Here is a 13,275-nt window from a genome sequence, read left to right as displayed (position 1 = left end):
TCCGTAAATACAAGTATGGTTCATATCGTGTCTCAAGTAACGTACACAGAAAGAAATGAATCATACAAGGTAAATTATTCACTTCACTCCACACGTGGGGGTGAAGTGAATATACATATGGAGTGAAGTGGTGAGAAGAAGTGTTCTCGAAATAATGTAAATAAAAAGATATGGAGTGCTATATAATGAGTATACAGCTTATGAAGAACACCTACATGATTTAAACATACATAAGCTATTGTTGTAGAAATGCTTAAGAAGCAAATAGATATACCAACCCGAGATCGTGTCCAACTCCAAAGTACCGTCTCGAGAGTATTGAGTTGTTTAACCTTACAAGAAAGAACACAATATTTGAATTTCTAATAGGTCTTGAACTCAGGTTTATCCTATATGATACTGTGGTTTGCAGGACACACAAGAACTAGTTAGATGTAAATATGTTCATTGGTCCATATTGTATTCATGGAATGAGTAATGGGGGTTAATGAATGAATACATGGATTAATGAATGAATGAATGATTAATGAATACATGAAATGATTAACAGGACTATTCACATTACAATGTAGCCACTCCACCCTACATCGTTGTCTTTTTTCAAAACGTGTTTTGTATCTTTATGTTCGCAATATACCGTATTAAGGCATATCTATATGTATGCGTATCTAATAATCGCTTCATGCTGCTATGAAAGTATTGGGTACAACACGAATAATTCAGGAAAGAATTGTCCTAGTTTCTCACTGTCCCATATTACAATAGCAACAAAAGGATTTCAAATCTACTCACCCTTCCTGCTGTTCACGTTCGCTGCATTCAATAGTTCACTTCTTTCCAACGCACACCACTTTCTTCGTCAGTCCCCGATTCAATACTGCACACACACAGGGATTTTGCAAGGTCAGCGCCGATCATGCTTTGCTGCCACATATCATTAACCTTAACTCTATTCACTTCGCCCCTATGGGCACTTCCTCCCGAATTACTCTATACTGTAAAATAATGAACAAATTAACTACTCACGACGAGATTGTTTTTGTCTTGATACTGTTTCAACACCGTAAATATGTGTGATAGTTTAGTGTGCATTTCTTTACTTAATACAGTGGAGTCTCGTTAATTCGAAATTGGATAATTCGAAATATTGGATAATTCGAACAGAAGTCCATTCCCCTTGAAAACTGTATTGAAAACAATAGTAAAAAGTCGTGGATAAATCGAACTTTTGAACCTATGTTTTGGATAATTCGAAGTAAATACAGTTGAAAATTTTTAATGTTGGACAGACGTAAACAGAGAAATACAGTTTTAACGTGTTTTCAGTTATCCAGATGCAGCCATAGGGAAGAGTAATACAAAAGATAAATAGAAAATCTATGTAATGATAAAGATGAAGGTGAGTTGGGAAGGAAGTAAAGATAGAGAACGTGTGCCAATCTCATCTTGTTTCAGAATTGGTGGCAAAATTTAAGATGAATTATTGATAAAGTCAACCAAAATGTTATTAATATCGTATTCCACGCAATACTTGAAATTCAAGATTTATTGACCGTACAAAAAAACAATCAAATTTAAGCAAATGAGGTTTACGACTTCTTAAAAATGAGAAAAGAATATCCAAATTGTTATTGGTGTTTAATTGTTTGGGCTATTCAATGTATGTTGTAGTGTTGTACGTAAATATATTTTCTATTGTACACGTAGTTTGAATTATGTGGAGCCAATGTAGTTTGTTAGTTTGCGGTATCGATCACGCAAATAATAAGCTGCTTTAAAGGTAAAGTCTACACCATATGAATATGTTTTTGATGCACAGTACTTTGGTTTGTTTGTTGTTATATATGTGAAAATGAATGTTGTTGGGTAATTCGAATTTTGGATAATTCGAAGTTTTTTCGTGTCCCCTTGGACTTCGAATTAAAAATAGTCCACTGTATACTGTATTTCGTTCAGCTAAGCATCACATGAGCAACTTACGGTTGAAACTTCTGATTTTGCAAGCTAAATGTATTGAATTACCTAGGTACAGGCACGTAGCCAGGATTTCGTAATAGGGGGGGTCCGTGACGAAATACTGTGGTTATTACAACAGAGGCTCGATCATTCAACTGAAAACCTATATGGGTTCGTTTAGCCAGGATTTCGTAATGGGGGAAGGGGGAATGACATGAAATTGAAAATTGAAAATTTCTTTAACAAGTGTAACTGGAATGTATGTTACCAATCTCATGTTATTCGTGACTAGCAGCGTTCACCCCGCTTCGCTGCGGTCACCCCGGAACGCAATAAACTTTGTTACTTAGATAATTTTTACTTTTTCGCTTTCAAGTGATATGATAAAAACCATAGAAGATTGCAGTAAATGTTAACATTATATCGCCTGTCATTTATGTTAACCCGCCCCGCTTCGCTGCGGTCACCCCCGAACGCAATAAACTTTGTTACTTAGATAATTTTTACTTTTTCGCTTTCAAGTGATATGATAAAAACCATTATAACGCCTGTCATTTATGTTAACCCGCCGAGTGACACGGTCATGCGGGTTGCATATAAATACGTTTATTTTATACCTATGATGAACTAACAAAGGATTTCTACGTAATGGACACCTGAATGGTCAATTATCTCAAGACACTGGTAATTGAAAATTAAAGTGATATGATAAAAACCATCTAGGGTCCAAATCCTAATAACCCCCCAAAAATAAAAGAAATTGGTTCAGCCGTATTAGCGTGATGAGCGGACAAAGGATTTGTACGTTCTCTTTTATATATATAGATTGTGGGCATTTCTTAAGTTCTTCTGAGAATCTATCTAATCGAACCTGTTCATCGATCATCATTTGTAGTCCATAGAATTAGCATGGAGCTAGATGAAATTCGGAATATTCGGAAACAATAATATCCATTTTCAACTTTACCTCCCCCTGTTTCCTCTACACAAAATTCCTCATAAGAAAAAGTAGTCAAACTCTTGCTGTAGCTTTATATTTTTACCGGTGATTCTTCTTTTTCTCGTTTCTTTTTGTTTCATCCTTCCTTAATGTTTACATTTCTGGTTCTGAAGGGGGGGGTCCGGACCCCCCGGACCCACCCCTTGGCTACGTGCCTGCTAGGTATAATACGGTAAGCCTCTATTCTAACCATTATTGTGATCCTATACAATTTGGGGGCTATGAAGCTGTGATTTTCAGTTTAACCGAATTTCTCGTTATCCGATCAAGGTCCGGTCTCGTGATGATTACTTAACAGGAAGTCTAGTGTACTTCTTTTAGTATCTAATAAAAAAAAATAAATAAATAAAAGAGGAAATTCTCCAAAGCTCTTTTTGATTTATTTTGATTTTTTTTTTTAGTTTATCATCCCTTTCAGCAGCGAGGCTATATGAGACATGGACCTACCACTTAACGTGGGATCCGAACCACATGACCTCCTGCCAGGAATCGAATCCGGGCCTCCCACCCCAAAGGTGCGTACGCTAACCGCTTGGCAAGGAGGGAGCTCCAAATGCTCTTTTTGAGAGAATGTACGTAATTTAAAGTAGATGGAAACGTAGTACCTTATTGAAGTAAGATTAGATTATAGTCTTGGCGTTTCATGGTTACTTTTTGTATAATACAGCTTGATAAATGTGGTCGAATTATTAATGAGAGAATTGGCGGAAACAGGAAGAGAAGAAAGAAATAAGAGAACACTAGAAAAAATGGAAACGGTGCTGAAAAACAGAAACTTATTGAAGGCAAGGGAAGATAGCTCAATACGCTTCCTCAACCCATAAATTAGTTGGGTATATGCATACCCCATTTTGAACCCCTGAATAAATGATGACTAAATTGGGGATGGAAATAGCGTCCACCGATGGAAAGAACGTACATTTGTCAGATTTGGAAAATTAAATGAAATTTTTGAGTTTTACGTCCCACGGTTATGCCGGTTAGGCTAAAGGAGACGGTTATGATGAGAGATGAATGAAATGGTAAAATGAAGAAAGTGGGAGGAAACGGGAGAACCCCGAGAAAACTCACGCACACGGTGTTTGTCCACCACGAAGTTCACTTTTGTCAGATTTGGAGTCGCATGCGTTATGAAAGAATAATCTTCGAGAAATTATTTTCTCCCATACTGTTCATTCAGCTCAATCAAAAACGTGAAGAAAATATGTATGTTGACGGTGATCACCAGGGGGGATGTAAAAGGATATTCACTTTTGGAATGTCATGCATAACAGAGGAATAGTCACCGAAAAATATCTTCTCATAGAGAATTTAATAGATAGTGAGAAAAACACGTGAAATTGACATAGAAAATAGGAGACAGCACTTTAATTTCATCATTCGGTGGTGATCACAACAGATACTCACCCTCTCCGGTAGTGGGGGTAATGTCGCCTGGACATATTTTGCATTGCTTCAGTCTGCCAAACAGAGTATGTCACATTAGTAATCCATAGAAGCTCATATTGTTTCTTCATCTGAGATAATAATAATAGCAAATTTTTTTATTGTAACCACACAACCAGTGATTTTCATTTATTATTATTATTTTGCAAAACACTATACATCACTTTTAATGCTCCACAAGTTAAGACCTAGCATATTTCAAATATACTGAAGAAGTCAAGGTCAAATTTAGTCAAAGATTGGATAAATTTCTGTAGATTACATATAATGTTCTCCCGAGTGACCTATTTTTCGGAGAAAAAATAAAATAATAAAAAAAGAAACCATTAAAACATTAAAAAAAAAGTGTTCCTTTCATCTGCACTAATACTAAAACATACCTTATTTTTCAGTGTTAGTATGCAATTTTCCAGTGATGGCACTTTTCAGCTCCAAAAAACTAGAATTGGTACACTACATAGTCTTATGTAGGATTTACTGGTTACACCTGTGTAATGTAAGAATCTCATTTTTTGGGGAAGGACAGAGGAGAAAAGTATTGATACGTAAAATGTTCGCACTAGCTTTTCCACGTTTTAGATTCTGTTTTCCTACTTTCTACTATTTATGAAATAGGGAAATAGAGAAGTATTTCCCAACAATTACAAAAGAAAGATCATAAATCTGCGTAGGTAAGTACCGTATCGAGCAATATTGAATTGCAATATTTTCGTTTGCTTTCAAAAACACCATTCATTAGACATACAGTAATCAAACTTACGAATTGAAAGACCCGTGTAAATTCGCACCTTGAAATTTTAGTTTACATGTGCACAATTTATGACGCTAGACGTGTGACCTTAGTCCATCCCTGTGTTGTGTTGCTGAGGTGAGTGTCCCACCAGACGTCAAAAGGGACCACAATCAACATCAACCTAATATTCGCTATAAGAAGAAGAAGATTGGAAGGGATGCATATATCATGAATATATGTTCTTCTTTGTATTATCCTTAATGATTGGGATATTAAAAATCGGGGATCTGCACCTATTCGAAAAGTGTTTCCCGCTTTAAGTTTACCGAAAGCGGAAACTCTCGCACGATGTCCTCTGATAAAAATAAAGTGTAGTAGTGAACTACATAATCTTGTGAGGGCAAACAGGAATTCTGTTCAATGGATAACTGGAGAGCTAAAGGGAACTGAAGCTACGCTACAACAAGTAAAATATTCTTTATTTGCCACCGATTCACCATGTCTTCAAAGTTTGGCAACATTGTTGGTGAACTGCTGATCAACGTTTCCTCACGTGTGCATTCGGAAGGCTGCTTCACGAATCTTACCGAAATCCTCCGATGTATCAGAGGTGAAGCAAGACATTTCTATAATTGATGTAGTTCCTAAGCTTTACGTGTTGTCGCGGTCATTATAATTACTATTATTTTATCTCTGGGAAGGACAGGATTTCTTAATACTATACGAAGCCAAAAATCCTTATATTGAAAAACAGGATTGACTATGAGGTGAGAGTTTGCACTGTTTCGACTCGGAAAAGTGTCTGAAAGTGATGTCTCCTCTCGGAATGTGGATCTGTTCTTATTAGATGGCTCTGTTACATACGTCTCGAATCTCGCCCACGAAAATTGTCTCGTCTTGTCTAAATTAGTGGATGCAAGTATGTGACTATTCATTAATTCTTATTCCCAGTTACGTACATACTATTTTCAGCGAAGGTCTCTGGCTTCATTGTGTGAAATAGAGCATCAGATCCTGCTTTAAACGGCAGGATCTGTAACCCTGTGGCTTTCTTAACGACGTGGTGGGAAGCAGACTATATTTTAAGAATTGATCTTCCATGATGATCTGTACACATGCAAAACCCCTGTCTTGGTTAATAGTAAGTTCCGTCCTTCATAACCTTGATGCTGCATAGAGACAAAAAAACTTTACTAAAATCTGTAAGTTGTATCCTGTAGTCTCTGCTGCAGGCACAGGACTAAATACTTCTCAATCGTGAAACAGACAAAGGAACTGCCATCCTATTCCTACAGATTCAATAGTTTCGTGAAGCTAGTTTGGTAAATGAGCTAATAAATAAAATGGGCTTTTTTTAGGTTAACGTCCCACGATTATGCCCTTTAGGGTGAAGGAGGCGGATGATTAATGAAGTTGAATGGTTGTGGAATTTAATATTTTGTTCTCTCTCAGCGGGAATCGAACCCGGGAGCACGTCGACCAAAGGCATATGCGCTAGTCACTAGACAAGTGGGGAGAGTAAAATTGGCTAAAATATACATTTACCCAGCTAGCAAGACTTTCGCCATTGATAAATTGAAGTGTACAATGAAGTTTCCTCTTGGTGTGCAACATGAAATTCAAAATAAAATGAAGGAGACATATCATAAAAAAGAGAAAAAAAGAGTGACTCGTAAATCCTTTCTATTTTATTACTTTTATTGACTACTATTATCGATATTGTTACGACCTAATATATCAACATTTATTTTGTCTCCTCATGGTACTACTCAAGACAAGAGAGGGTCTTCATTTTTATTTGTGTTTACGAGCGTCAGAGACTTTCTCCAATGATACTAAATCAGCCATAAATCCTTTTTTATTATTATTTCCCCCTTTTCATTTTATGGCAAAGTAGTTCTCTTTCTATCAAGTCACAGAACACCTTTCTCGGAGCTTACAAGAAAATATATCTACTCTTACAATATTTTGGTTGATCGATTTTTATTTTTTCAGTTCAATGTAATAAAAGCAGTGGTGACTCGTGGCTTTTGAAATAGAATAAGAACCATTACTAAATAAATGGCTAACTTAATTTTAAACTCTAATTGGCGTGCACTCGAAATAATTGGCGTGCACTCGAATAAACTGGACAGGAAGCTTACTTATTAATGAAGTATGGCAAGGAAGTTTGGATAGCATAGACAAGAAGAAAATAAAAAAAAAAAGCCCTTATAAGAAACAAAAATGGCGGAACGTGATAGTTGGAAAGTGAACAAGAAGATTTATGGGATTCGCTGAAGGCCTCAGCAAATAGGGGAAAAGAAAAAAAAAAGTACAAAAATAACTATATATATGTCTGTTAAAAGAATTTAAATGTTTTGATAACAATGACTACATATATGACTGTTAAAGAATTTAAACTTTGTCATAACAATGACTATATATATGTCTGTATTTTCATTTATTTTCGATATTGTCTGAAAAAGGATATGTTAGATATCCGAAACCGTTATTATAATTTAAAATAAAGTGTGTTTTAAGCTTTGGTCAGTGTTTCTTTTGTCGAAATAATTGTTGAAAAATTATAATTCTTTCACTAATTTCCCTCTTATTTGTCCTAAATGATTTGCGCTGGGCGACATGAAAATATCGCACTTGGCATAGATAAAATTCAAGGGGTCATGAGAAGTTGTGTTTAAATACGGCGTCCGGATGTATGTCATAAAATGTAAAGTGCAAAAAACACAAACCAACCTGTGCTAGGGGCCACTAAAAAGAACGAATGCTATCTAACCACTTGGGGCAGTGCGAAGCTGGGGAACCCGAGTGGTAGCGAAGGGAGCAGGCGTGTCAGCGACGGTAAGTATACGCGTAAGCGAGGATAGTGAAAATAATTAAGTTTCGGCAGGTAGTTTCACTTGTGAACATAAAATACATGACTTCAATACATTGTGCAGAAATACACCGCCGGTGGAAAATAGTATCTAATGCACTCAGTTTTCAAAACAGTACCCAATACAGTCATTTTTCATACGCACTCACTTATTTTATCCGTTGTAAAGCAATTGTAACGATCTACACTAGTAATCTTATACAGGGGCGGATTAAGGCTTTTGGAGCTCTGGAGCCGACTATTTCAAGGAGGCTCTATGTTACGAATAATTCCAGCGCATACATTTTCTTATTAGGAAATAAGGGTCATGTTGTAAAATCCTCCATTACCACAAGAAATAATATGATCTTAATGCCATTATTGATTGAAGATAAGAATGCTGATGCTGCATTAGATTCTGGATTGCAAATCACAGTAATTAGAGAGGAGGATTTAGTTTCAACTAAGGCTAAGATATTCAATATCGACCCACGAATAAGAGGAATTACTGAAAATGTTCTTTTGATAAACAAGATAGCAATTGCACGTTTCAAAATTAATGGGAGAACATTTCATCATGCTCTTCGCGTGTTAAGTAATTTTTCCCAAGACATGTTGTTAGGGAATGACTTTTTAGTATCTCAGAGAGCCCAAATTGATTTGAATAGGGGCGTTTTATTGTTAAGGAGATTTGGAAAACCTCTTAGATTTGCACTACGTAATAACAGAGATATTTCAAAGGAATTGTCACGAGAGGCTAATAATTTGGTTTGTAATAGAGGCCCAAAATAATTCATTCCCTCACAAAATAAGTATCTTGAAGAGTCTTCAAGATACTTATTTTTTAAGGGAGTGAACTATTTTGGGCCCCTATCAGAGGCGGATCTAGAAGGTAAGAACTGGGGGGCTGCCAGAACCCAGTCTATGATAGGTATATCATAAGTTTACTTTAAACTTCAAAAATTACATAAATGATAGCTTAAATTATTTTTGTCACTCAGAAAACTGGGGGGCTAGGCTCCCCGGACCCGGCTAGATCCGCCACTGGCCTCTATTACAACTCAAATTATTAGCCTCTCGTAAAGATGCAGGTGGAAGAAGACAACTCTAGCGATACCGCGAGTGTCGGGACTCTAACCACATTCTGCTGCAGCGGAGCATTGAGTGTTCTACGCGTAGCGAGAATTCCTTCCCGAAACCGTCAGATCGAAGGGATACCTACTTTACCCAAACATAAGGTAAAATATCTATTTTGTATTATAGTAGAATTTCGCATTAAAATCTGGTAGTGGAAGAAAACGATTCTAGACTGTAATTTGCTCTGCCTATGCTCTACTAACGCCTGCACAAAATGTTCCTCAAGCCTTGGATTTGGGACCTTGTGCGAGACGGACAACTTAACATAAAGTGTAAGGAAGGAAAAAAGAAATCCATTTTGAGCTGCCTATTCTTGGCCAAGTGGCTAACGAGCGTGCTTTTTGTTTGCGTAGTCTCGGGTTCGATCCTCGATGTGACAATACTTCCCTCAGGTATAAATCCGAGCAGAAACTCGGATCTTACTTAAATATGTAACTCTCGTATTGTATGGCTTTGGGTCTAGTGTTGTCCACGAGACGAGCAATTTCTAGTCTTATCTCAAAATCGAGACGAGAGCTACATTTTTCAATTCGAGACAAGACACGAAACACTACAATTCTCGTATCGTTTTTCGAAATGAAAAATTTCATGAGTCGTGAACATAATCAGTTCATCCAAGTCTGGGATCTCAAACACTTTTCGTAGTCTGGTTCATACTATTTTTTTTTAAAAAAATGTAAATAGATATAGTAATTGTACGAACATAACAAAGAACATTTATCAAATTTAAAGATACGCAAGCTATTTCATAATATACTCCAAAAATAAATATGGCTTACAGCAGACCTATAATTAGTCCGTTACAAAAATAACGATTAAATCAATCCGTTAAAAACTTGTTGTCTTAACTTAATTAAATTTCGTAGAAATTAATTATTATTGATAATCATTAAAAAAAATCGCAATGAGTAGAAAATTAAACATTACATTTTCTAAAGAACCATGTGAAATGTATTTTCTGCAAGAATTTTTTCCTTCCTTATTTCACAAACGTAACGGACGGTTCCAGTGCAGAAATAAATTAACGCAGACTTTTCCCCTAAGGTTGCCCAGCTTGCCTTGATCATAGAATCATGAACTTTGAAATGATAAAATCTCCATGATTGAAGAATCTGTACTTGGTATTTGGTGTGGCTTTGACATGATATACAGTTACCACTATTACTGCATATTACCTTGTATATATATACAAATGAAAATGACTATGTTTGTAAGTTAATAACTCTTGAACTACCCGACCAAACTCGATCGAATTTTCAACATGGGTGAGGTTCAGGCCTGGGATGCTTTTTATCATTTCAGTTTGGCGGTGCAATTTGGGGGAGGAGGATATATATAAAAATGATCGAAAATGACCGATATTATTGTTCAGTCCATAGTTTTCGGGGTCGCTGAGATGAACAGTGACACTTCCGATGCCGTTTAAATACAAATTCAGCCACGCAACTTGGGGGAGGGGGATATATGATCGAAAATGGCCGATATCGGAGAGCGTTTCAGTAATAGTAGACTGAGTAATTGAACATATTTTTCTTATTTTATCCAGCGAAGTGGGTAATTGACGCTAGTATATATATATATACCAGACAGCCAAGAAATTTCGTGTGGTTGTTACACCTGCCGCTATTTCTCGTGGGGTAGTAATCATTTCTGTCGCCAGGAGTACCTGTATGTGACAGTTTCTGAAAGCTGAGTCATTGGCACGTCGGCTAACGTAGATAGCAGGCCTATTCGACAGTTCGAGATCAAGTATTCGCAGTGAACCATGGTCTGTGTCGAACGCAGTAACCAGGGCTTGATTACTGTATGCGGGTTCAAGTTGGGCACAAAAGGTGCGGAAGCAGCAAGAATAATATGTGCAGCATTTGGAGAAGTTACAATTAGTGAAAGGACAGCTCAAAAGTGGTTTCAGACCTTTTCGACCGGCGATGAGACACTTAAAGACAAACCTCGATCGGGCAGATCAAAATCTCTCGATTTGGACCAACTCAAGGCAGCAATTGAAAAGGATTCAAGTCAAATGTGTCAAGAACTCGCTCAACGATTTGAGGTAAGCGGTAAAACCATTCGTGTGCAGTTGCATGAGCTTAGAAAATCGTGGAAACTGAGTAAGTGGGTCTCTGACGTGCTGACTGCTGCGAACCATCTTCAATGACTGAACATTTGCTCTTCCTTGCTGGCTAGGAATAACAACTGTCCAATTTTGGACCGCATTTTGACGTGTTATGAAAAGTGGGCAATGTACAAGAACAAAAAATGCTCGTACCATTGGCTATCGTCAAATGACTCCATGCCTTTATGTGCAAAACCTGCTCTTCATCAGCGGAAGGTGATGCTGTGTGTATGGTGGACTACTGCTGGGATTGTGCATTATGAGTTCTTTGAAAGTGGTAAAACCATAATCAAAGAGGTGTACTCAGCACAATTGCAAAGAGTAGCCGAACAGCTTGCAAAAAGCAACCTGCACTAGTGAATAGGATGTGTGTTCTTGTCCACCAAGACAACGGTAGACTTCATACAGCAAAGATGACCCTGGAGGTGATTTCTTCTCTCGGCTGGGAACTTCTGCCACATCCAGCATATTCACCAGACATTGCTCTATCAACTACCATATGCACAATCGACAACCAGAACTCGAGAAGAGATTGAAAACGCGGTGGCGCAGTTTTTCGAGTCCTAACACAAAGATTTCTTCAAAAATGGCATCTACAGGCTTGTAAAACGATGGGAGAAGGTTATAGAAGTTGATAGTGGATATTTTGTGGAATAAACATAAGGTAAACGTAAGGCATTTTCTGGAACTTTTCTTTTTTGTACTGAAAATGCACGAACTTTCTTGGTTACCTGGTATATATATATATATATATATATATATATATATATATATATATATATATATATATATATATATATATATATATATATATATATATATATATATAATCTAATATAAATAAAATAAAGAGTTTGTTTGTGTCTGTCTGTCTGTGTGCTGCCTGTTGACCAGACGAGTAAACCTAGTTACCAAATTTTAGTCACGGGTATCTTGGACAAGGTCCCAAACGAAGACGAAGCGTTTTTGTTTTCAAAACTCGAACCAGAGGTGTCTCAGGGGGGCATTTACCGGGACATGTAAAAGTAGTAGAAAATGATCAATATTAGTGTCAAATTCATAGTTCTTGCGGTCGCTGAGATCAATGGTGAAACTCCGATTGCATTAGCTTCTAAATTCACCCCATTCATCTGCGGGACAGTTATCACCGAGGGGGGGGGGGATTACCAAGACGTAAAAATAATCCAAAATGATCGATATTAGTGGCAAATCCATAGTTTTCGTGGTTGCTGAGGTGAATGGTGATACTCCTACAGGCGTTGACTTCCAAAAAGAGCCCTCAATGGCTGGGAGCCAGAGGCGTGTTTTTTTTTTATTCGAACTGGAGAGTTTCAGGGGGCGTTTACCGCTATATGTAAAAGTAGTAGAAAATGACCGATGTTTTTTTCTTTTGTTGTTCGCTTTGTTTACGTAGATATTTTATCTCACCCATGCGAAGAATGGGTATTTCAGCTAGTTTTGACAATTGAGTTTTACATGAACTTTCACAATTCAAGACAATTTTTATTGCATAATAGTGAAAATTGCTATTATTTAATTTTAATTTTAATCAATTGATTTTACAGTAAATTTTATTAATTTTTAACCCTTACTTTTTCGTATATTAACTTTTAATTAATTATTTTTCTGTACTTTAATTTTTAATTTTAATCCGTTGTATTTTTCTAAAAATTTTTCCAACTATATGGTTTAAATATTGCTATGTCATATCTCTCGTGGAGGTCTCGTAACGCAAAAAGATTCTGAACACTTGCAGTGTTGCCAGATTGGCTACAAGTAGAGGATTGAGCTATTTTTAAGTGTTCTCTCTACCAACTTTCAAATTGGGCGTCACACTACTATTTGGGCTACTTTTAATTATCTAAGGGCTATAACTCTTAAGAATACGCTAGTTGTTTTTTATTTTCATATCTTACAAATTCTCAAAACATTATTAGTATTATATAATACAAGTTTTGTCTGTTGAATATTCGATTCGCAATAAAAAATAGTTTTACTAAAAATAATATGTTCAATAGCAGTTCAATTATTAATTT

The 13,275-nt window shown here is 36.5% G+C and overlaps 1 protein-coding gene across 1 annotated transcript; it reads left to right on the top strand.

Moving 5' to 3' along the window:
• Positions 1 to 10,891: 10,891 nt before the first annotated feature.
• LOC145680789 (histone-lysine N-methyltransferase SETMAR-like) lies at positions 10,892 to 11,281 on the top strand. The gene has a single exon (XM_081751863.1). The coding sequence runs from the start codon at positions 10,892 to 10,894 to the stop codon at positions 11,279 to 11,281; it is 390 nt and encodes a 129-aa protein (XP_081607989.1).
• The last annotated feature ends 1,994 nt before the right edge of the window (positions 11,282 to 13,275 follow it).

This window comes from Thermobia domestica, chromosome 1 (assembly GCF_964235325.1).
Source record: "Thermobia domestica chromosome 1, izTheDome1.hap1.1, whole genome shotgun sequence".
Classification (NCBI taxonomy): domain Eukaryota; kingdom Metazoa; phylum Arthropoda; class Insecta; order Zygentoma; family Lepismatidae; genus Thermobia; species Thermobia domestica.
The sequence above is the reverse complement of the archived record's forward strand: the minus strand, read 5'-3'. Positions and strand labels throughout refer to the sequence as shown.